Below are 24,659 nucleotides of genomic sequence, written 5' to 3'. Positions count from 1 at the left end.
TATTCTGGTATCGGTCAGACTGACACCGCTGAGCTTCCTCCTAGTTCAAAACGGACCTCGTTCTGCTGAACAAAGCAGCTGTGACTCAGTTCAGGAACTGGATCAACTGTCAGAACTCCTAGTTTTGTTTGGACCACCTGAACCCAACCACGGACATTTGAGCAGGGATGGTGCCCCATGTTTTTCTGTTCCAGGTAAACGTGTCACATGACTGATTAACACCAGACTGAAGAGAAAGTAACTTTATTCAAACATGTTAACAGAAACTAAGGATCTCTTTGTGGTTCTGAGGGACCCTTGAGGCTCCCTGAGCTCAGCCCAGTTCTGCCGGGTTTCTGGATCCGTTCATCCGACGGTTCAGGAATCACAGAAACTAGGTGACCCCACAAGTTCTGAAATAAAACTCAAAGTGTTTTCAGCCAAACCAAGAAGACGGGAGTCAGGGGGGGCAGGAGTCGTACGCCCCAGTGCCCAGGTGGAGGCGGTAGGTTTGGTCGTGGAACATCAGCAGGCTGTAGAAGTTCTCGCCTCCTCTCAGGAAGCCGTGCTCGCCGTCCCCCCAGGAAACAGGACTGTCGGTGAAACCGTGGACCGTCAGGGACGCCCAGGACTCCAGGCCAGGCTGCTCCAGGTAAGACCTGCAGAACAGGTGAGTCCCACACTGCCGTCACCTTTCTTAAAGCATCGGTCATGTGACCTGCGTGCGGAGAGCTGACCTGAGCGCCTGGATGAGGCGGTGGACGTCCTGCGGCAGCAGCAGGCCGCAGACGGACACGCTCAGAGCGCGACTCAGTGAGGTCTTTGGTTCAGGACACACCAGCGAGGACAGGAAGCTGCTGGACGAGTTCTCACTGAAACCACAGAAGAAGAATCAGCTGGACCAGTTCTCACTGAAACCACAGAAGAAGAGAAAGCTGGACCAGTTCTCACTGAAACCACAGAAGAAGAGAAAGCTGGTCCAGTTCTCACTGAAACCACAGAAGAAGAGAAAGCTGGTCCAGTTCTCACTGAAACCACAGAAGAAGAGGCAGCTGTGACGTCATAGTCAGGACTTCTCACCTGCTGATGTTGGCGTCCACGGCTCCGAGCCATTCCAGGAGGTCGTGAGGGTCACATGACTGAGGGGCGGGGCAGGATAGGTCGGTCAGACTGCGGCAGGTGACGTCAGGTCTGTGCTCGGACCAATCGTAACGAGACAGGAGGGGCTGCAGAGAAGCCCCGCCCCCTGCAGGACAGAGGATGGTGATGTAACTAACACACCTGGATGGTGATGTAACTAACACACCTGAATGGTGATGTAACTAACACACCTGAATGGTGATGTAACTAACTCACCTGAATGGTGATGTAACTAACACACCTGAATGGTGATGTAACTAACTCACCTGGATGGTGATGTAACTAACTCACCTGGATGGTGATGTAACTAACACACCTGGATGGTGATGTAACTAACTCACCTGGATGGTGATGTAACTAACACACCTGAATGGTGATGTAACTAACACACCTGGATGGTGATGTAACTAACACACCTGAATGGTGATGTAACTAACTCACCTGGATGGTGATGTAACTAAAACACCTGAATGGTGATGTAACTAACTCACCTGAATGGTGATGTAACTAACTCACCTGAATGGTGATGTAACTAACTCACCTGGATGGTGATGTAACTAACTCACCTGAATGGTGATGTAACTAACTCACCTGGATGGTGATGTAACTAACACACCTGAATGGTGATGTAACTAACTCACCTGGATGGTGATGTAACTAACTCACCTGAATGGTGATGTAACTAACTCACCTGGATGGTGATGTAACTAACACACCTGAATGGTGATGTAACTAACTCACCTGGATGGTGATGTAACTAACTCACCTGAATGGTGATGTAACTAACTCACCTGGATGGTGATGTAACTAACACACCTGGATGGTGATGTAACTAACTCACCTGGATGGTGATGTAACTAACACACCTGGATGGTGATGTAACTAACTCACCTGGATGGTGATGTAACTAACTCACCTGGATGGTGATGTAACTAACACACCTGAATGGTGATGTAACTAACTCACCTGGATGGTGATGTAACTAACACACCTGAATGGTGATGTAACTAACTCACCTGGATGGTGATGTAACTAAAACACCTGGATGGTGATGTAACTAACTCACCTGGATGGTGATGTAACTAACACACCTGGATGGTGATGTAACTAACACACCTGAATGGTGATGTAACTAACTCACCTGGATGGTGATGTAACTAACACACCTGAATGGTGATGTAACTAACTCACCTGGATGGTGATGTAACTAACTCACCTGGATGGTGATGTAACTAACACACCTGGATGGTGATGTAACTAACTCACCTGGATGGTGATGTAACTAACACACCTGAATGGTGATGTAACTAACTCACCTGGATGGTGATGTAACTAAAACACCTGGATGGTGATGTAACTAACTCACCTGGATGGTGATGTAACTAACACACCTGAATGGTGATGTAACTAACTCACCTGGATGGTGATGTAACTAACTCACCTGGATGGTGATGTAACTAACTCACCTGGATGGTGATGTAACTAACACACCTGAATGGTGATGTAACTAACTCACCTGGATGGTGATGTAACTAACTCACCTGGATGGTGATGTAACTAACTCACCTGGATGGTGATGTAACTAAAACACCTGGATGGTGATGTAACTAACTCACCTGGATGGTGATGTAACTAACTCACCTGGATGGTGATGTAACTAACTCACCTGGATGGTGATGTAACTAACACACCTGAATGGTGATGTAACTAACTCACCTGGATGGTGATGTAACTAACACACCTGGATGGTGATGTAACTAACTCACCTGGATGGTGATGTAACTAACTCACCTGGATGGTGATGTAACTAACACACCTGGATGGTGATGTAACTCACTCACCTGGATGGTGATGTAACTAACACACCTGGATGGTGATGTAACTAACACACCTGAATGGTGATGTAACTAACTCACCTGAATGGTGATGTAACTAACTCACCTGGATGGTGATGTAACTCACTCACCTGGATGGTGATGTAACTCACTCACCTGGATGGTGATGTAACTAACTCACCTGGATGGTGATGTAACTCACTCACCTGGATGGTGATGTAACTAACACACCTGGATGGTGATGTAACTAACACACCTGGATGGTGATGTAACTCGCTCACCTGGATGGTGATGTAACTAACACACCTGGATGGTGATGTAACTAACTCACCTGGATGGTGATGTAACTAACACACCTGGATGGTGATGTAACTAACTCACCTGGATGGTGATGTAACTAACTCACCTGGATGGTGATGTAACTCACACACCTGAATGGTGATGTAACTAACTCACCTGGATGGTGATGTAACTAACACACCTGAATGGTGATGTAACTAACTCACCTGGATGGTGATGTAACTAACACACCTGGATGGTGATGTAACTAACTCACCTGAATGGTGATGTAACTAACACACCTGGATGGTGATGTAACTAACACACCTGAATGGTGATGTAACTAACACACCTGGATGGTGATGTAACTAACTCACCTGGATGGTGCGACAGCAGGAAGTCTGCTTGCAGCTTCAGGCGTGACCTCAGACCCGTGAGGAGCCTCAGGTTTCCGGGCCCACCAGGAGCCATTCTGCTGTCTCTCAGGTCCACAGACACCACTGCAGTGCACACAGGTACGCACAGGTTACCTGAGTGTTCTGCACCAGAACTACTTAAAATGAGAAATCGGTTACATTAGAAAGCAAAACTAAATAAAATCAGACCGAATCTGCTGCGTCTTCTGTGGTTGAATTTGCCCGGTTTTCCTTCAAATCCCAACAACTCAAAGGAGTCTTTGTCCAGAGACAGAGTCAGGTGACCTGCAGGTAGACACACAGAAAGGTTGTTGCTCTTGGACTCCGGAAACAAACACGGGGACGTAAACAAGAAGTGATGACGCGTCGGGAATTTTTACCGTCCGGCATCAGAGCGACGCAGTTATCTTCATCGATACGAGTTCTGTAGGAGAGACCGTAGACACTGCCTGGAACAAAGCACAGGACAGGTGTGTTTGAGAAGTATACAGGTGTGTATCAGACGCATAGCCTACAGGTGTGTATCAGACGTATAGCCTACAGGTGTGTTTGAGAAGTATACAGGTGTGTATCAGACGTATAGCCTACAGGTGTGTTTGAGAAGTATACAGTTGTGTATCAGATGTATACAGGGGTGTATCAGACGTATACAGGTGTGCATCAGATGTATAGCCTACAGGTGTGTTCGAGAAGTATACAGTTGTGTATCAGATGTATACAGGTGTGTACAAGTGTGTATCAGACGTATACAGGGGTGTATCAGATGTGTATCAGACGTATACAGGTGTGTATCAGACATATACAGGTGTGTACAGGTGTGCATCAGATGTATAGCCTACAGGTGTGTTCGAGAAGTATACAGTTGTGTATCAGATGTATAGCCTACAGGTGTGTATCAGACGTATAGCCTACAGGTGTGTTTGAGAAGTATACAGTTGTGTATCAGATGTATACAGGTGTGTACAAGTGTGTATCAGACGTATACAGGTGTGTATCAGACTTATACAGGTGTGTACAGGTGTGCATCAGATGTATAGCCTACAGGTGTGTTCGAGAAGTATACGGGTGTGTATCAGACGTATAGCCTACAGGTGTGTATCAGACGCATAGCCTACAGGTGTGTTTGAGAAGTATACAGGTGTGTATCAGACGTATAGCCTACAGGTGTGCATCAGATGTATAGCCTACAGGTGTGTTTGAGAAGTATACAGGTGTGTATCAGACGTATAGCCTACAGGTGTGTTTGAGAAGTATACAGTTGTGTATCAGATGTATACAGGGGTGTATCAGATGTGTATCAGACGTATACAGGTGTGTACAGGTGTGCATCAGATGTATAGCCTACAGGTGTGTTCGAGAAGTATACAGTTGTGTATCAGATGTATACAGGTGTGTACAAGTGTGTATCAGACGTATACAGGGGTGTATCAGATGTGTATCAGACGTATACAGGTGTGTATCAGACATATACAGGTGTGTACAGGTGTGCATCAGATGTATAGCCTACAGGTGTGTTCGAGAAGTATACAGTTGTGTATCAGATGTATAGCCTACAGGTGTGTATCAGACGTATAGCCTACAGGTGTGTTTGAGAAGTATACAGTTGTGTATCAGATGTATACAGGTGTGTACAAGTGTGTATCAGACGTATACAGGTGTGTATCAGACTTATACAGGTGTGTACAGGTGTGCATCAGATGTATAGCCTACAGGTGTGTTCGAGAAGTATACGGGTGTGTATCAGACGTATAGCCTACAGGTGTGTATCAGACGCATAGCCTACAGGTGTGTTTGAGAAGTATACAGGTGTGTATCAGACGTATAGCCTACAGGTGTGCATCAGATGTATAGCCTACAGGTGTGTTTGAGAAGTATACAGGTGTGTATCAGACGTATACAGGTGTGTACAGGTGTGCATCAGATGTATAGCCTACAGGTGTGTTTGAGAAGTATACAGGTGTGTATCAGACGTATAGCCTACAGGTGTGCATCAGATGTATAGCCTACAGGTGTGTATCAGACGTATACCCTACAGGTGTGCATCAGATGTATAGCCTACAGGTGTGTTTGAGAAGTATACAGGTGTGTTTGAGACGTATACAGGTGTACCAGTTGTGTATCAGATGTATACAGGTGTGTATCAGATGTGTATCAGACGTATACAGGTGTGTACAGATGTGTATAGGTGTGTATTAGACGTATACAGGTATATACAGGTGTGTATCAGACGTATACAGGTGTGTACAGATGTGTATCAGGTGTATATCAACACATAAACAGGTGTACATCAGACGTATACAGGTATGTACAGGTGTGTTTAGGTGTGTATCAGACGTATACAGGTGTGTATCAGATGTGTACAGGTGTGTATCAAGACGTATACAGATGTGTATAGGTGTGTATCAGATGTGTACAGGTGTGTATCAAGACGTATACAGGTGTGTATCAGATGTACAGGTGTGTATCAAGACGTATACAGGTGTGTACAGGTGTGTATCAGATGTACAGGTGTGTATCAGATGTGTACAGGTGTGTATCAAGACGTATACAGGTGTGTACAGGTGTGTATCAGACGTATACAGGTGTGTACAGGTGTGTATCAGGTGTATATCAACACATAAACAGGTGTACATCAGACGTATACAGGTATGTATAGGTGTGTATCAGACGTATACAGGTATGTACAGGTGTATATCAAGACGTATACAGGTGTGTATCAGATGTGTACAGGTGTGTATCAGATGTACAGGTGTGTATAGGTGTGTATCAGACGTATACAGGTGTATACAGGTGTGTATCAGGTGTATAGGTGTGTTGTTCTAGAATGCGCTGCTGAGGGTGGCAGCTCGTTGGAGTAGCTCTGTACCTCACATTGAGATTTTTCTTTTTTCTAAATTTCATTCCTGTTATTTCTTGGAAGAAATTGCTTTTTTGGACAACTGTTCCTTCCTACCTTGGATGCTGTGCAGCTGGATTAATTTTTCCCAATACTTTTGTATATTTTACTCTTTTGTTATGATGCATCACCATAGCAACAAGGTGGTTTACAACAGGGAGCAGCTGAATAACATTGGAAAAGCAGAAATAATTCGACAACTGAAGCCAGAAATCCCACTGGAATTGAAAAGGAGGCGTCGTGGATGCAGAGCAGGAGCAAAGAGGAGAGAAAGAAAGAAGAAGTTCAAACCATCTCTGCCATCCGTCATCATGGGAAATGTAAGATCATTAGCTAACAAGTTGGATGAACTTCTAGCCTTGACAAGGACTCAGCAAGAATATCGGGAATGTAGCATTATGTGTTTTACTGAGACATGGCTGCAGGATCATATCCCCGACTCCAGCGTCTCTCTGCCGGGCTTCCTGACTGTACGAGCAGATCGAGATTTAAAGAGTAGCAGGAAAAGGAAAGGGGGTGGATTGGCAGTGCTTGTCAACAACAGATGGTGTCACCCAGGACATGTTACTGTGAAGAGTCGTCTCTGCAGTCCTGACATTGAACTATTGGCAGTAAGTTTTCGTCCATATTATTTGCCAAGAGAGTTCACCAGTGTTGTTTTGGTGGCTGTTTACATTCCACCCTCAGCTGTTGCCGACACTGCATGTGATGTCATCAGTTCCGTTGTTGCTAAGATACAGACACAACACCCCAATTCTTTTGTGGCAATATCTGGTAATTTTAATCATGCCTCACTCTCTGCTACACTGCCAATTTTTCAACAGTTTGTCAGCTGCTCTACCAGAGAAAACAAGACATTGGATTTGTTTTACACAAATGTCAAGGATTCATACATTTCCAAATCAAGACCTCCACTGGGAAAATCAGATCACAACCTTGTTTTTCTCTGTTCAGCATATAAACCCCTTGTCCAGAGACTACCTGTCACAAAAAGGACTGTTAGAAAGTGGTCACATGAAGCTCAAGAAGCCTTACAGGGTTGTTTTGATGCAACCGATTGGATTTCTCTTTGTAAGCCACATGGAGAGGACATTAATGCCATGACCGAGTGTGTGACTGACTATATAAACTTCTGTGTGGACAACACCATCCCCACCAGAACAGTGAGATGCTTCCCTAATAACAAACCCTGGATCACCAGTGAGCTAAAGGAACTATTGAACAAGAAAAAAAGAGCCTTTAGGGAGCGAGACAGGGAGTTACTGAGGAGTATACAGAAGCAGCTCAAAGTCAAGATCAGAGAGAGCAAGGAGGTGTATAGAAAGAAGCTTGAGAGTAAACTGCAGAGGAACAATATCAGAGATGTGTGGTCAGGAATGAAGAAGATCACAGGCCTCAAGCAGAGGGAGGATCGGATGGATGGAAGTCTGGACAGAGCAAATGAGCTGAACACATTCTTCAACAGGTTCAGTTCAGGAACAAGCTCACCATCCTCCCCTCCTGTTCCCAGCCAAAGAGACATCCCACCCTCCTCTGACCCACAGCTTTCCTGTAACATCTCCACCTCCACCTCAGTCATGGATTCTTCTGCTTCCACTAGTTTGTCATCAACCCAATCAGGATATGCTGCTGTCCCCTTTGCCTCCCTCTCCCACTTTTCTGTTTCTAGAAGTCAGGTGAAGAGGCAGTTGGAGAGACTGAACCGGAACAAGGCTGCAGGTCCAGATGGTGTCAGCCCCCGAGTCCTGAAGGCCTGTGCAGAGCAGCTCTGTGGGATTCTGCAACACCTTTTCAACCTTAGCTTGACCCAAGAGAAGGTACCACTGTTGTGGAAGACATCCTGTCTGGTTCCGGTACCAAAGAAAACTCACCCTTCAGATATCAATGACTACAGACCTGTTGCCCTGACATCCCACATCATGAAGGTCCTGGAGAGACTCCTGTTGACCCACCTGTGTAAGCAAACCAGCATATATCAGGACCCCCTGCAGTTTGCTTATCGCCATGGAGTTGGAGTTGAAGACGCTATCATACACCTGCTTCAACAAACCCACTGTCATCTGGATAAAGCAGGCAGCACTGTGAGGATCATGTTCTTTGATTTCTCCAGTGCATTTAACACAATCCAGCCTGATCTGCTTAGTCTGAAACTCCAGAAGACTCAGGTGGAGGCCTCAACAATCACCTGGATTAATGACTACCTGACAAACAGACCACAGTTTGTCAGACTGAAGAATTGTGTGTCTAACCAGGTGATCAGCAGCACAGGAGCACCACAGGGGACTGTACTCCCACCATTCCTTTTCACTCTGTACACTTCAGACTTCCAGTACAAGTCAGACTCCTGTCATCTACAGAAATATTCAGATGACTCTGCAGTTGTCGGGTGTATCAGAGATGGACAAGAAGCTGAGTACAGAGAGCTGGTGGACCGCTTTGTGGCATGGTGTGGGAACAATCATCTCATCTTGAATGTTAACAAAACAAAGGAGATGATTGTAGATTTCAGGAGAAACAGGGTCAGATCAAACCCTGTTTCCATCATGGGAGAAGAAGTGGAGGTGGTTGAGGAATATAAATACCTTGGTGTTCATGTGGACAACAGACTGGACTGGAGACACAACAGTGAAGCCATCTACAAGAAAGGACAGAGCAGACTGTACTTCTTGAGGAAGCTAAGGTCCTTCAAGGTTTGCAACAAGATGTTGCAGATCTTCTACAAGTCTGTTGTTGAGAGCGTCATTTCCTCTGCCGTCATCTGTTGGGGCAGCAGCATCAGAACCAGGGACCTAAAAAGACTCAACAACCTGATAAGGAAGGCTGGTTCTGTTCTGGGGACGGCTGTGGAACCTCTGGAGACAATAATGCAAAGAAGGATTTTGCATAAAATCAAGAGAATTATGGACAACCCTGAACATCCTCTCCATGAGACTGTTATCGGAAAACAGAGTCTCTTCAGTCAAAGGCTTCTTCAGTTTGGATGCAAAACGGACCGCTACAGGAAATCTTTCCTGCCCACAGCCATCAGCATCTATAATAACTCCTTGATTTAATTGAGTTACATCAACATTTAATTTCCCTCTGGGATAAATAAAGTATTTTTGAATTGAATTGAATACAGGTGTGTACAGGTGTGTATAGGTGTGTACATCAGACGTATACAGGTATGTACAGGTGTGTTTCAGACGTATACAGGTGTGTATCAGACGTATACAGGTATGTACAGGTGTATATCAAGACGTATACAGGTGTGTATCAGGTGTATATAAGTGTGTATCAGATGTGTATCAGATGTATACAGGTGTGTATCAGACGTAACCAGACGTATACAGATGTATATCAGACGTATACAGGTGTGTATAGGTGTGTACAGGTGTGTATAGGTGTGTGTCAGGTGTGCACAGATGTATATAGGTATGTACAGGTGTGTACAGATGTATATCAGACGTATACAGGTGTGTATAGGTGTGTACAGGTGTGTATAGGTGTGTGTCAGGTGTGCACAGATGTATATAGGTATGTACAGGTGTGTACAGGTGTATATCAGACGTATACAGGTGTGTACAGGTGTGTACAGATGTATATCAGACATATACAGGTGTATACAGGTATGTACAGGTGTGTACAGGTGTGGTTACCCTGAAGCACGGCACTCTGCAGGAAGTCTTTGTCCAGAAGCTCATAGATGGGCAGCTTCCTGATCAGGTAAAAACTGCTGAAACCGTTGAACACCGAGTCCAGATGGGAAGGGGCGGAGCTACATTCTGGCAGCAGCACAGATACCTGTACAGGTGAGAAGAGTCCGCTCAGGTCAGACTGCAGATTCTGGTTTCAGACCCATTCACCCTCTGACTACAACCCAGTGGAACCCCTGTGACCCTGCTGTGTGCTCAGCCTCAGCGGTTAATCCGGCCGCTTCCTTTCTTCTTCAGATTAAAGCTAAACTGGACCTAAACTTACCTAAACTTACCTAAAATGGACCTAAACTTACCTAAACTGGACCTAAACTTACCTAAAATGGACCTAAACTTACCTAAAATGGACCTAAACTTACCTAAACTGGACCTAAACTTACCTAAACTGGACCTAAACTTACCTAAAATGGACCTAAACTTACCTAAACTTACCTAAACTGGACCTAAACTTACCTAAAATGGACCTAAACTTACCTAAACTGGACCTAAACTTACCTAAACTGGACCTAAACTGGACCTAAACTTACCTAAAATGGCAGCAGGCAGTGATACGAAGGGAGAGAAAATAGGGCCAAGTGATTGTGAGCTCTGACTTTTTCCTGGAGAACCATTCTGTGATGCAAATGTATTACTCTTTTGAACGCATATTGTTTTGAGAAGCAAAACGCTTTATTTTTTAAACCCCAGCCAACTAGCCGGACTACCTTCATCAACACCAAAACGAGGCTGGAACTCTGCTCACAGGACGCAGCAGGGGGTAAGAAGATGTTCAGAAATGATGTTGCTGATATGGGATGTCATACAGCTTCATGTTAAAGAGGTGAACTGTCCCTTTAATAACAGGTCCAGCTCTACAGTGGGTCTGAGGCTCCGGCCTGAATGGTTCTGAGACCGACCAGACCCAGACCCAGACCCTAGACCCAGACCCGGGTTCAGCTGAGCCACAGCCCGGCTGGGGAACATCTGGTCGGACTCTGCACGTGTTCGGGTCCGCTGCGGCTCCTTGTCACTGCCACGCACGCGCGCGCGCGCGCCCCTCACCTTGTAGTTGAAGCGCAGCTGCTGCACCTGCGCGCTGAGCCGGTGGTTCTGGTCCCGGAAGCTGGACCGCTCACAGACCAGCAGAGTCCTGGGGCTCCGGTTCAGCTCCATCCTCTCAGAGCCGCTGCAGGGACCAGGTCCGCTCGGCTTCCGTCGGCTGCTGATGACGTCACACTATATGTCTGCCCGCTGGAATGGGAGTGCATTGTGATTGGCTGAACGTCGGACAGCTGTGATTGGCTGTGGTAGCCATAGTAACCGCAACTAGGCGCTGTGCGTCGGAGAGTTTTTTTCTCGGTCTTCCGGTGACCGGCAGCAGCTACGGAGAGCTTTGAGGAAGAAACGAAATATTTCCTACAGAACAGTGTGTACCACAAGATCTAGTTTGTTTTGCTGAATCATTTCGGCCACTTTTGGTGGACTCTCTGAACTTTGACCCTCTTGTTCTAAAGACTAAAAAAGACTCCATCAGTGGTTAGTGAGAGATCTCTGGCGGTCGTATTCTGCTTACTGAGGCCGAAGGCATTTCCAGGCTTACTGATGCTGCGCAGGCGTTAAGTTGACAATAAAAATTATTATTTCATTTTGTCTGGAAAAATAAGATTCACTATATTAAGAAATCTTCTCTAATGAACTCATTTGAAAACGGAGGACTGAACTGTTTATCATTCTCCATTTTGAATAACACCTTTAAGATAAATTGGATTCGCCAATTTTTTAAATCTCCAGCCTCAATTTGGAACATCATACCTTTCCATATTTTTTCTAAATTCGGCGGTTTGAATTCCTTTTTGGTTTGTAACTTTGATATTTTTGGTGCTATTTCTACAAAGATTTGCATGTTATTCAAACAGAGGAAGAGACTCAGTTATCATCAGTCTCCAACTCTTCCTCCCACACATTCTCCTGGTGGTAAAATACGTTTTAACCCTCTTCTTGGTAACAATAATAAGTCGGTTAAATCCCTGTTTCAGAAGGAGGCGACTTCTACTCCTGCTGTCGGGCCTTTTTGGAATCGCTTTCGGATTAATATATCTTGGAAATTTACCCGGTTTCTCCCAAATCACTTTCTTCTCACTAACAAGGTAAAGGAAGTGTCCTTTAAACTCATTCACAGGATCTGCCCTGCTGAAGACCACCTAAAGAAGTTCAACTCTAACATTAATGTGAACTGTACCTTCTGTGACCTTTGCCCTGAGGCCATTACTCATTTGTTCCGGTTGTGTCCTCATTGTGAAGATTTCTGGCAACATTTGTCTAATTTTGTTGACTTAAAAATATCAGCAAGCTTCCAGTTGTACTGGGAACATGTCCTGTTTGGGTTTCAACTCAGTGGCAAAATGAATCCAAAGCTTTTCTTTATTCATTTATTAATTATCAAAGCTAAATTTCACATACACAAATGCACATTTTTTAAAGGAAAACCAAATTTCTACGTTTTTTTGATTGAATTAAAGCAATACTTGCTCACAATTAAACCTTCATCTAATCATAAAGCAAAAACAACAATATGTGCTTGTTCCCAGTTTGGGATTATGGACGAACTGTTGTCCTAAATCTTTGTTTTATTTGTTTTTTCTTTTACACGAGACTCCTTGGCACATATGTCAGTTTGTTCAATAGTTATCTTTTTGCAAGAGTTTTGTGACTGTCATTCTCTTATTATTATTCTTATCCTTATGCTCCCCTTGGCTGGCTTTTTTTTCTTTCTTTTGACGTTATGTACACATTTATATGTTGCTATTGTGCTTTGTTGCAAATAAAGTTATTAAAAAAATAAAAAAATAAAACCTCAGCTCGGATGAGAACGTAACATCCGGGATGAGAACGTAACATCCGGGATGAGCGCGCTCCCGCCGCAGGGGGCAGCTCTGCGCTGTGCTGCGCTCTTGGCGTGCCCTCACGCGCCGCCGTAGTGACGTACTCAGAGCCGGAAGTGAGCCGAACACGCTGCTTTGTAGACTGTGCGGGGTCCTGGTTCCGGAGCCGCTCGGACCTGTTTGCTGGAGTTAACCCGTGAGCGCACACTTTGACGTCATGGCGGCAGTTGCTGGCGTACCTGGGCAGTTTGATGACGCGGAGGAGGACAGGTGAGAAGTGTTTTTAACTTGGGAGGGACACACCGAGCTGCGGCTCCATAACAAACACACCTGCCGCCAGGGACGGCAACACCTCAGGGACATTTTGTTACATTTTGTTACGTTTTGTTACCTGTGAGGATGACGCATCATCACCGGGGTTACCTGCGTCCTGCAGATCAAAGCGTCGGTGGTTGCTGGGGGCGACGGCAGCTGGTGGGAAACCGGAAGCAGTAGTTTCGCTGCCCCGGTCAGCAGGGCTGTGTCCCATCAACATCTGTAATTTATTATAATGTGGAGAATATTTCTGTCTCACTGTGGACAAAGTAAGAGCTCCGACCTGAGAAGTAACGGGCCGGAGCTGCCAGGTGAAGGGACGCAGGTTGGACCGGTCTGAGCCGGTGTGAGCCGGTCTGAGCCGGTGTGAGCCGGTCCGAGCCGGTCTGAGCCGGTGTGAACCGGTCTGAACCGGTCTGAGCCGGTCTGAGCCAGTCTGAGCCGGTGTGAGCCGGTGTGAACCGGTCTGAGCCAGTCTGAGCCAGTCTGAGCCAGTCTGAGCCAGTCTGAGCCGGTGTGAGCCGGTCTGAGCCAGTCTGAGCCGGTCTGAGCCGGTGTGAACCGGTGTGAACCGGTCTGAGCCAGTCTGAGCCGGTCTGAGCCGGTGTGAACCGGTCTGAGCCAGTCTGAGCCAGTCTGAGCCGGTGTGAGCCGGTCTGAGCCGGTGTGAGCCGGTCCGAGCCGGTCTGAGCCGGTGTGAACCGGTCTGAACCGGTCCGAGCCAGTGTGAGCCGGTCCGAGCCGGTCTGAGCCAGTCTGAGGATGGTGACCTGAAAGGTGATACCTGGGAACACCTCCTCTTTTCAGATGTTTCTCCAGTTTGGATCCTCTCCAGAACCAGAATGTGGACTTTTCTGTCCTCGATGTCCCTTCTCCTTCAGATGGAGGGGAACCGCTCAGTCTGGACCCGAGGTTCTGGTTCTGGTTCTGGTGAGGATAAAGGTCCATCACATCGGACTCCAGCCAGTCTGTCTTTGGTCCTTTGGGTGAAGCTGCCTCTGGGTGAAGCTGCCTCTGGGTGAAGCTGCCTCTGCCTGAAGCTGCCTCTGGGTGAAGCAGCCTCTGCCTGAAGCAGCCTCTGGGTGAAGCAGCCTCTGGGTGATGCTGCCTCTGGGTGAAGCAGCCTCTGGGTGAAGCAGCCTCTGGGTGAAGCAGCCTCTGCCTGAAGCAGCCTCTGGGTGAAGCAGCCTCTGGGTGAAGCTGCCTCTGCCTGAAGCTGCCTCTGGGTGAAGCAGCCTCTGGGTGAAGCTGCCTCTGGGTGAAGCAGCCTCTGGGTGAAGCAGCCTCTGGGTGAAGCAGCCTCTGGGTGAAGCTGCCTCTGGGTGAAGCTGCCTCTGGGCGAAGCAGCCTCTGGGTGAAGCAGCCTCTGGGCGAAGCAGCCTCTGGGCGAAGCAGCCTCTGGGTGAAGCTGCCTCTGCCTGAAGCAGCGTCTGCCTGAAGCAGCGTCTGCCTGAAGCAGCCTCTGGGTGAAGCTGCCTCTGGGCGAAGCTGCCTCTGGGCGAAGCAGCCTCTGGGTGAAGCAGCCTCTGGGCGAAGCAGCCTCTGGGTGAAGCTGCCTCTGCCTGAAGCAGCGTCTGCCTGAAGCAGCCTCTGGGTGAAGCTGCCTCTGGGTGAAGCTGCCTCTGGGTGAAGCAGCCTCTGGGTGAAGCAGCCTCTGGGTGAAGCAGCCTCTGGGTGAAGCAGCCTCTGAGTGAAGCAGCCTCTGGGTGAAGCTGCCTCTGGGTGAAGCTGCCTCTGGGTGAAGCTGCCTCTGGGTGAAGCAGTCTCTGGGTGAAGCAGCCTCTGGGTGAAGCAGCCTCTGGGTGAAGCTGCCTCTGGGTGAAGCTGCCTCTGGGTGAAGCAGCCTCTGGGTGAAGCTGCCTCTGGGTGAAGCTGCCTCTGGGTGAAGCAGCCTCTGGGTGAAGCTGCCTCTGAGTGAAGCTGCCTCTGGGTGAAGCTGCCTCTGGGTGAAGCTGCCTTTGGGTGAAGCAGCCTCTGGGTGAAGCAGCCTCTGGGTGAAGCTGCCTCTGGATGAAGCTGCCTCTGGGTGAAGCAGCCTCTGGGTGAAGGTGCCTCTGCCTGAAGCAGCCTCTGGGTGAAGCAGCCTCTGGGTGAAGCTGCCTCTGGGTGAAGCTGCCTCTGGGTGAAGCAGCCTCTGGGTGAAGCTGCCTCTGGGTGAAGCAGCCTCTGGGCGAAGCAGCCTCTGGGCGAAGCTGCCTCTGGGCGAAGCAGCCTCTGGGTGAAGCAGCCTCTGGGTGAAGCTGCCTCTGGGTGAAGCTGCCTCTGGGTAAAGCAGCCTCTGGTTGAAGCAGCCTCTGGGCGAAGCTGCCTCTGGGCGAAGCAGCCTCTGGGCGAAGCAGCCTCTGGGTGAAGCAGCCTCTGGGTGAAGCTGCCTCTGCCTGAAGCTGCCTCTGCCTGAAGCAGCCTCTGGGCGAAGCAGCCTCTGGGCGAAGCTGCCTCTGGGCGAAGCTGCCTCTGGGCGAAGCAGCCTCTGGGTGAAGCAGCCTCTGGGTGAAGCAGCCTCTGCCTGAAGCAGCCTCTGGGTGAAGCAGCCTCTGGGTGAAGCTGCCTCTGGGCGAAGCTGCCTCTGGGCGAAGCAGCCTCTGGGTGAAGCAGCCTCTGGGTGAAGCAGCCTCTGGGTGAAGCTGCCTCTGGGTGAAGCTGCCTCTGGGTGAAGCTGCCTCTGGGTGAAGCTGCCTCTGGGTGAAGCAGCCTCTGGGCGAAGCAGCCTCTGGGCGAAGCTGCCTCTGGGCGAAGCAGCCTCTGGGTGAAGCTGCCTCTGCCTGAAGCTGCCTCTGGGTGAAGCAGCCTCTGGGTGAAGCTGCCTCTGGGTGAAGCAGCCTCTGGGTGAAGCAGCCTCTGCCTGAAGCTGCCTCTGCCTGAAGCAGCCTCTGGGTGAAGCAGCCTCTGGGTGAAGCTGCCTCTGGGTGAAGCTGCCTCTGGGTGAAGCAGCCTCTGGGTGAAGCTGCCTCTGGGTGAAGCAGCCTCTGGGTGAAGCAGCCTCTGGGTGAAGCTGCCTCTGCCTGAAGCTGCCTCTGGGTGAAGCAGCCTCTGGGTGAAGCTGCCTCTGGGTGAAGCTGCCTCTGGGTGATGCTGCCTCTGGGTGAAGCAGCCTCTGAGTGAAGCTGCCTCTGGGCGAAGCTGCCTCTGAGTGAAGCAGCCTCTGGGTGAAGCTGCCTCTGGGCGAAGCAGCCTCTGGGTGAAGCAGCCTCTGGGTGAAGCTGCCTCTGGGTGAAGCTGCCTCTGGGTGAAGCAGCCTCTGGGTGATGCTGCCTCTGGGTGAAGCTGCCTCTGAGTGAAGCAGCCTCTGGGTGAAGCTGCCTCTGAGTGAAGCAGCCTCTGGGTGAAGCTGCCTCTGGGTGAAGCTGCCTCTGGGTGAAGCAGCCTCTGAGTGAAGCTGCCTCTGAGTGAAGCTGCCTCTGAGTGAAGCTGCCTCTGGGTGAAGCTGCCTCTGGGTGAAGCAGCCTCTGGGTGATGCTGCCTCTGGGTGAAGCAGCCTCTGGGTGAAGCAGCCTCTGGGTGAAGCTGCCTCTGCCTGAAGCTGCCTCTGGGTGAAGCTGCCTCTGGGTGAAGCTGCCTCTGGGTGAAGCTGCCTCTGGGTGATGCTGCCTCTGGGTGAAGCAGCCTCTGAGTGAAGCTGCCTCTGGGCGAAGCTGCCTCTGAGTGAAGCAGCCTCTGGGTGAAGCTGCCTCTGGGCGAAGCAGCCTCTGGGTGAAGCAGCCTCTGGGTGAAGCTGCCTCTGGGTGAAGCTGCCTCTGGGTGAAGCAGCCTCTGGGTGATGCTGCCTCTGGGTGAAGCTGCCTCTGAGTGAAGCAGCCTCTGGGTGAAGCTGCCTCTGAGTGAAGCAGCCTCTGGGTGAAGCTGCCTCTGGGTGAAGCTGCCTCTGGGTGAAGCAGCCTCTGAGTGAAGCTGCCTCTGAGTGAAGCTGCCTCTGAGTGAAGCTGCCTCTGGGTGAAGCTGCCTCTGGGTGAAGCAGCCTCTGGGTGAAGCAGCCTCTGGGTGAAGCTGCCTCTGGGTGAAGCAGCCTCTGGGTGAAGCTACCACTGCCTGAAGCAGCCTCTGGATGAAGCTGCCTCTGGGTGAAGCTGCCTCTGAGTGAAGCTGCCTCTGGGTGAAGCTGCCTCTCTGTGAAGCAGCCTCTGGGTGAAGCTGCCTCTGGGTGAAGCAGCCTCTGGGTGAAGCAGCCTCTGGGTGAAGCTACCAATGCCTGAAGCAGCCTCTGCCTGAAGCAGCCTCTGGATGAAGCTGCCTCTGGGTGAAGCTGCCTCTGAGTGAAGCTGCCTCTGGGTGAAGCTGCCTCTGGGTGAAGCTGCCTCTGGGTGATGCTGCCTCTGGGTGAAGCAGCCTCTGAGTGAAGCTGCCTCTGGGCGAAGCTGCCTCTGAGCGAAGCAGCCTCTGGGTGAAGCTGCCTCTGGGCGAAGCAGCCTCTGGGTGAAGCAGCCTCTGGGTGAAGCTGCCTCTGGGTGAAGCTGCCTCTGGGTGAAGCAGCCTCTGGGTGATGCTGCCTCTGGGTGAAGCTGCCTCTGAGTGAAGCAGCCTCTGGGTGAAGCTGCCTCTGAGTGAAGCAGCCTCTGGGTGAAGCTGCCTCTGGGTGAAGCTGCCTCTGGGTGAAGCAGCCTCTGAGTGAAGCTGCCTCTGAGTGAAGCTGCCTCTCGGTGAAGCTGCCTCTGGGTGAAGCAGCCTCTGGGTGATGCTGCCTCTGGGTGAAGCAGCCTCTGAGTGAAGCAGCCTCTGGGTGAAGCAGCCTCTGGGTGAAGCAGCCTCTGGGTGAAGCTGCCTCTGGGTGAAGCAGCCTCTGGATGAAGCAGCCTCTGAGTGAAGCTGCCTCTGAGTGAAGCTGCCTCTGGGTGAAGCAGCCTCTGGGTGAAGCAGCCTCTGGGTGAAGCTGCCTCTGGGTGAAGCTGCCTCTGCCTGAAGCTGCCTCTGGGTGAAGCAGCCTCTGGGTGAAGCAGCCTCTGGGTGAAGCTGCCTCTGGGTGAAGCAGCCTCTGGGTGAAGCTGCCTCTGGGTGAAGCAGCCTCTGGGTGAAGCAGCCTCTGGGTGAAGCAGCCTCTGGGTGAAGCTGCCTCTGCCTGAAGCAGCCTCTGGGTGAAGCAGCCTCTGGGTGAAGCTACCACTGCCTGAAGCAGCCTCTGGATGAAGCTGCCTCTGGGTGAAGCTGCCTCTGAGTGAAGCTGCCTCTGGGTGAAGCTGCCTCTGGGTGAAGCAGCCTCTGCCTGAAGCTGCCTCTGGGTGAAGCTGCCTCTGGGTGAAGCTGCCTCTGGGTGAAGCAGCCTCTGGGTGAAGCAGCCTCTGGGTGAAGCAGCCTCTGGATGAAGCTGCCTCTGGGTGAAGCTGCCTCTGAGTGAAGCTGCCTCTGGGTGAAGCTGCCTCTGAGTGAAGCAGCCTCTGGGTGAAGCTGCCTCTGGGTGAAGCTGCCTATGGGTGAAGCTGCCTCTGGGTGAAGCAGCCTCTGGGTGAAGCTACCACTGCCTGAAGCAGCCTCTGGATGAAGCTGCCTCTGGGTGAAGCTGCCTCTGAGTGAAGCAGCCTCTGGGTGAAGCTGCCTCTGAGTGAAGCAGCCTCTGGGTGAAGCTGCCTCTGGGTGAAGCTGCCTCTGGGTGAAGCTGCCTCTGGGTGAAGCAGCCTCTGAGTGAAGCTGCCTCTGAGTGAAGCTGCCTCTGGGTGAAGCTGCCTCTGGGTGAAGCAGCCTCTGGTTGATGCTGCCTCTGGGTGAAGCAGCCTCTGAGTGAAGCTGCCTCTGGATGAAGCAGCCTCTGGGTGAAGCAGCCTCTGGGTGAAGCAGCCTCTGGGTGAAGCTGCCTCTGGGTGAAGCAGCCTCTGGATGAAGCAGCCTCTGAGTGAAGCTGCCTCTGAGTGAAGCTGCCTCTGGGTGAAGCAGCCTCTGGGTGAAGCAGCCTCTGGGTGAAGCAGCCTCTGGGTGAAGCTGCCTCTGGGTGAAGCAGCCTCTGGGTGAAGCAGCCTCTGGGTGAAGCAGCCTCTGGGTGAAGCAGCCTCTGGGTGAAGCTGCCTCTGGGTGAAGCAGCCTCTGGGTGAAGCAGCCTCTGGGTGAAGCTGCCTCTGGGTGAAGCTGCCTCTGCCTGAAGCAGCCTCTGCCTGAAGCTGCCTCTGGGTGAAGCAGCCTCTGGGTGAAGCTACCACTGCCTGAAGCAGCCTCTGGATGAAGCTGCCTCTGAGTGAAGCTGCCTCTGGGTGAAGCTGCCTCTGGGTGAAGCAGCCTCTGCCTGAAGCAGCCTCTGCCTGAAGCTGCCTCTGGGTGAAGCTGCCTCTGGGTGAAGCAGCCTCTGGGTGAAGCAGCCTCTGGGTGAAGCAGCCTCTGGATGAAGCTGCCTCTGGGTGAAGCTGCCTCTGAGTGAAGCTGCCTCTGGGTGAAGCTGCCTCTGAGTGAAGCAGCCTGTGGGTGAAGCTGCCTCTGGGTGAAGCTGCCTATGGGTGAAGCTGCCTCTGGGTGAAGCAGCCTCTGGGTGAAGCTACCACTGCCTGAAGCAGCCTCTGGATGAAGCTGCCTCTGGGTGAAGCTGCCTCTGAGTGAAGCTGCCTCTGGGTGAAGCTGCCTCTGAGTGAAGCAGCCTCTGGGTGAAGCTGCCTCTGAGTGAAGCAGCCTCTGGGTGAAGCTGCCTCTGGGTGAAGCTGCCTCTGGGTGAAGCAGCCTCTGAGTGAAGCTGCCTCTGAGTGAAGCTGCCTCTGGGTGAAGCTGCCTCTGGGTGAAGCAGCCTCTGGGTGATGCTGCCTCTGGGTGAAGCAGCCTCTGAGTGAAGCTGCCTCTGGATGAAGCAGCCTCTGGGTGAAGCAGCCTCTGGGTGAAGCTGCCTCTGGATGAAGCAGCCTCTGAGTGAAGCTGCCTCTGAGTGAAGCTGCCTCTGGGTGAAGCTGCCTCTGGGTGAAGCTGCCTCTGCCTGAAGCAGCCTCTGCCTGAAGCTGCCTCTGGGTGAAGCAGCCTCTGGGTGAAGCTGCCTCTGGGTGAAGCAGCCTCTGGGTGAAGCTGCCTCTGGGTGAAGCAGCCTCTGGGTGAAGCAGCCTCTGGGTGAAGCTGCCTCTGCCTGAAGCAGCCTCTGCCTGAAGCTGCCTCTGGGTGAAGCAGCCTCTGGGTGAAGCAGCCTCTGGGTGAAGCTACCACTGCCTGAAGCAGCCTCTGGATGAAGCTGCCTCTGAGTGAAGCTGCCTCTGGGTGAAGCTGCCTCTGGGTGAAGCTGCCTCTGGGTGAAGCAGCCTCTGCCTGAAGCTGCCTCTGGGTGAAGCTGCCTCTGGGTGAAGCAGCCTCTGGGTGAAGCAGCCTCTGGGTGAAGCAGCCTCTGGATGAAGCTGCCTCTGGGTGAAGCTGCCTCTGGGTGAAGCTGCCTCTGAGTGAAGCAGCCTCTGGGTGAAGCTGCCTCTGGGTGAAGCTGCCTATGGGTGAAGCTGCCTCTGGGTGAAGCAGCCTCTGGGTGAAGCTACCACTGCCTGAAGCAGCCTCTGGATGAAGCTGCCTCTGGGTGAAGCTGCCTCTGAGTGAAGCTGCCTCTGGGTGAAGCAGCCTCTGGGTGATGCTGCCTCTGGGTGAAGCTGCCTCTGAGTGAAGCAGCCTCTGGGTGAAGCAGCCTCTGGGTGAAGCTGCCTCTGGGTGAAGCTGCCTCTGGGTGAAGCAGCCTCTGGGTGAAGCAGCCTCTGGGTGAAGCAGCCTCTGGGTGAAGCTGCCTCTGGGTGAAGCAGCCTCTGGGTGAAGCAGCCTCTGAGTGAAGCTGCCTCTGGGTGAAGCTGCCTCTGGGTGAAGCTGCCTCTGGGTGAAGCAGCCTCTGCCTGAAGCTGCCTCTGGATGAAGCAGCCTCTGGGTGAAGCAGCCTCTGGGTGAAGCTGCCTCTGGGTGAAGCTGCCACTGCCTGAAGCAGCCTCTGGATGAAGCTGCCTCTGGGTGAAGCTGCCTCTGAGTGAAGCTGCCTCTGGGTGAAGCAGCCTCTGGGTGAAGCAGCCTCTGGGTGAAGCTGCCTCTGGGTGAAGCTGCCTCTGGGTGAAGCAGCCTCTGGGTGAAGCAGCCTCTGGATGAAGCTGCCTCTGGGTGAAGCTGCCTCTGAGTGAAGCTGCCTCTGGGTGAAGCTGCCTCTGGGTGAAGCAGCCTCTGGGTGAAGCTACCACTGCCTGAAGCAGCCTCTGGATGAAGCTGCCTCTGGGTGAAGCTGCCTCTGAGTGAAGCTGCCTCTGGGTGAAGCTGCCTCTGAGTGAAGCAGCCTCTGGGTGAAGCTGCCTCTGGGTGAAGCAGCCTCTGGGTGAAGCAGCCTCTGGGTGAAGCTGCCTCTGGGTGAAGCTGCCTCTGGGTGAAGCTGCCTCTGGGTGAAGCAGCCTCTGGGTGATGCTGCCTCTGGGTGAAGCTGCCTCTGAGTTAAGCTGCCTCTGGGTGAAGCTGCCTCTGGGTGAAGCAGCCTCTGGATGAAGCTGCCTCTGGGTGAAGCTGCCTCTGGGTGAAGCAGCCTCAGCCTGAAGCTGCCTCTGGGTGAAGCTGCCTCTGGGTGAAGCAGCCTCTGCCTGAAGCTGCCTCTGGATGAAGCTGCCTCTGGGTGAAGCTGCCTCTGGATGAAGCTGCCTCTGGGTGAAGCAGCCTCTGGGTGAAGCTGCCTCTGGGTGAAGCAGCCTCTGGGTGAAGCTACCACTGCCTGAAGCAGCCTCTGGATGAAGCTGCCTCTGGGTGAAGCTGCCTCTGAGTGAAGCTGCCTCTGGGTGAAGCTGCCTCTGGGTGAAGCTGCCTCTGGGTGAAGCAGCCTCTGGGTGAAGCTGCCTCTGGATGAAGCTGCCTCTGGGTGAAACTGCCTCTGGGTGAAGCTGCCTCTGGGTGAAGCAGCCTCTGGGTGAAGCAGCCTCTGGGTGAAGCTGCCTCTGGATGAAGCTGCCTCTGGGTGAAGCAGCCTCTGGGTGAAGCAGCCTCTGCCTGAAGCAGCCTCTGGGTGAAGCTGCCTCTGGGTGAAGCTGCCTCTGGATGAAGCTGCCTCTGGATGAAGCTGCCTCTGGGTGAAGCTGCCTCTGAGTGAAGCAGCCTCTGGGTGAAGCAGCCTCTGGGTGAAGCAGCCTCTGCCTGAAGCAGCCTCTGGGTGAAGCAGCCTCTGGGTGAAGCTGCCTCTGGGTGAAGCAGCCTCTGGGTGAAGCTGCCTCTGAGTGAAGCTGCCTCTGAGTGAAGCAGCCTCTGGGTGAAGCAGCCTCTGGGTGAAGCAGCCTCTGGGTGATGCTGCCTCTGGGTGAAGCAGCCTCTGGGTGAAGCAGCCTCTGGGTGAAGCAGCCTCTGGGTGAAGCTGCCTCTGGGTGAAGCTGCCTCTGGGTGAAGCAGCCTCTGCCTGAGGGGGGCACAGACGGAGCTGCTGGACCCGTTCTTCTTCTCTTCTTTAATTGTGATGTTCGTGTTTTGATCTGCAGCAACCAATCCGAGGTGTCGGTTCTGCAGAGTCACATGACTGAGGTCACCCTGCAGCCGCCATCGGAGCGGCAGGTCGACAGTGAGGAAGAGGAGGAGGAGGACGAGGAGGACGAGGAGGACGATGAGTGGGCCTGGAGCTCAGCTGCAGATCTGACCAAGAGATACAACCGGGCCGGTCTGAGCTGTCAGGTCAGAACCGATCAGAACCGATCAGAACTTATTGATGAGCATGTTGTGTATCAGTCTGATTCTGATTGGCTCGGGTTTGTTTGTGTTTTCAGGCCAACAGACAGAATCCTTCCACGAAGTCGCTGTCTTCTTCGACTCCGTCCGATAAAGCTCTGAGGAAATACGAACGCAAGATCAACCTGGGTAACGCACACACAGGCGTAGCATTTAGGCCCCGCCTCCATCAGCAGTCAGCTGATGCTGGAGGTGCCGTTTGACTGGATGGTGTCAGATGTGAGAGGCGTCCTCGCTGCTGAACTCTGATGGGGATATTTATCCTGGACCGAGTCTGATCAGTGACCAGGGATGGGAATCGATAAGATTTTTACGATTCCAATTCCATTTTCGATTCTGCTTAACGATTCGGTTCTTTGTCGGTTCCCTTATCGATTCTCATTTGGAGAAAAAGGACAACAAACCGGTCGATTAGCATCAACTCTGTTTAGTTTAGAAGTAACACGAGTCATGACCTCACAAACCCAACAACGGTGAGGTCCACATTGGTCTATCCTGGCCTGGGTAATTTAACTCTTCCTGCTCTGGTGAAAGGAGAAGCTGGAGGTAGAGGTGAACTGGGGGTAGTACCACCAGCCTCTGGCTCTGAGCCAGTCAGGCTCTGTCTCTCATGATTTCATCTAAATGTAATGCCTGAGAAGGCATTCATTTAACCTTAACCGTTACTAACAGCAGCTTTTACAATCAGGCAAATGGCGCTAACATGATAGGCAGTGTTAGTTAGTTAGTTACCTGCAGTGTTAGCCGAGGACATGCTAACGTTGCTAACGTTACTAACAGCTAGTTTTACAATGAGCCAAATGGTGCTAACATGATAGGCAGTGTTTGTTAGTTAGTTACCTGCAGTGTTAGCCGAGGACATGCTAACGTTGCTAACGCTGCTGGGTTCAGATTCACCAACGTTAGTCCGGAGCGGATCGAAAACGCGACATTCATTCATAGTTATTGCATGTTGGTAGTATTTCCTCCCTTTGGTGAAATATTCACTTTGCAAGTTGCCCTGTTGTCGTCTTTTTTAGGGATGTGTAACCAAACTTTCGAGCGTTTGTACCGCTTGGGCGCCATGTTTACTGTTGGCTGCTGGCTGCGCTGGACTCGCCACGCAACGCTGCGTGGTGACGTCATTCGCGCCCACTGGAATCGATAAGGGAATCGTTTGCAAAATCGCCAAACGATTCCAAGGAATTGAAACACTGGGAACCGGTTCTCAACAAGAACCGGTTTTGGATTCCCGTCCCTATCGATGACCCATCAGGCTGATCAATCAGCTTCTCTGTTGTTGCAGATAAACTGGACTACGCTGACTCTGTGATCAATAAAGTGACGGTGATGCAGAAGCAGAGAGACGCCGACACGTAAGCTGAACTTATGCTGTTGACATCACAGGTCATGTGACTCGCTGTGACTCTCGCTGTGATTGGCTGCTCTCCACAGGTACAGGGTGAAGGACAAATCAGACCGAGCCACCGTTGAACAGGTGAGTTGGACATGTAGATGCTTTTATGTTGAAAGGGCCTGAAAGGAAGTGAGGAAACGGATGATCAATAAGTACCTGATGGTTTGTTCTGGTGCAGGTTCTGGATCCACGGACCCGAATGATTCTGTTCAAGATGCTGAGCCGAGGAGTCATCTGTGAGATCAACGGC

General features: G+C 51.5%; 2 protein-coding genes across 3 annotated transcripts in view; one reads left to right on the top strand and one right to left on the bottom strand.

Moving 5' to 3' along the window:
- Positions 1-227: 227 nt before the first annotated feature.
- Positions 228-11,438, bottom strand: rpp40 (ribonuclease P/MRP 40 subunit). Its single transcript, XM_075482128.1, has 8 exons — positions 11,282-11,438; positions 10,184-10,328; positions 4,030-4,098; positions 3,839-3,934; positions 3,611-3,733; positions 1,060-1,225; positions 717-851; positions 228-638 (listed from the first exon to the last, which is right to left on the bottom strand). The coding sequence occupies exons 1-8, from the start codon at positions 11,390-11,392 to the stop codon at positions 440-442; spliced, it is 1,044 nt and encodes a 347-aa protein (XP_075338243.1). The 5' UTR covers positions 11,393-11,438; the 3' UTR covers positions 228-439.
- Positions 11,439-13,111: 1,673 nt separating this feature from the next.
- Positions 13,112-24,659, top strand: part of riok1 (RIO kinase 1 (yeast)) — a 46,219-nt gene continuing 34,671 nt past the window's right edge. Inside the window, exons 1-6 of one of the 2 annotated variants that reach the window (XM_075482451.1) lie at positions 13,112-13,371; positions 22,770-22,959; positions 23,052-23,142; positions 24,299-24,368; positions 24,448-24,490; positions 24,588-24,659. The exon at positions 24,588-24,659 is cut by the window's right edge and continues 21 nt beyond it. In XM_075482451.1, the coding sequence (XP_075338566.1) occupies positions 13,319-13,371; positions 22,770-22,959; positions 23,052-23,142; positions 24,299-24,368; positions 24,448-24,490; positions 24,588-24,659 (519 nt within the window). In that variant the 5' untranslated portion in view covers positions 13,112-13,318. The remainder of the gene's footprint in view (positions 13,372-22,769; positions 22,960-23,051; positions 23,143-24,298; positions 24,369-24,447; positions 24,491-24,587) is intronic. The other variant, XM_075482450.1, reaches the window with a different exon arrangement.

Source organism: Odontesthes bonariensis, chromosome 14 (genome assembly GCF_027942865.1).
Source record: "Odontesthes bonariensis isolate fOdoBon6 chromosome 14, fOdoBon6.hap1, whole genome shotgun sequence".
In the NCBI taxonomy this organism is placed as follows: domain Eukaryota; kingdom Metazoa; phylum Chordata; class Actinopteri; order Atheriniformes; family Atherinopsidae; genus Odontesthes; species Odontesthes bonariensis.
The sequence above is the reverse complement of the archived record's forward strand: the minus strand, read 5'-3'. Positions and strand labels throughout refer to the sequence as shown.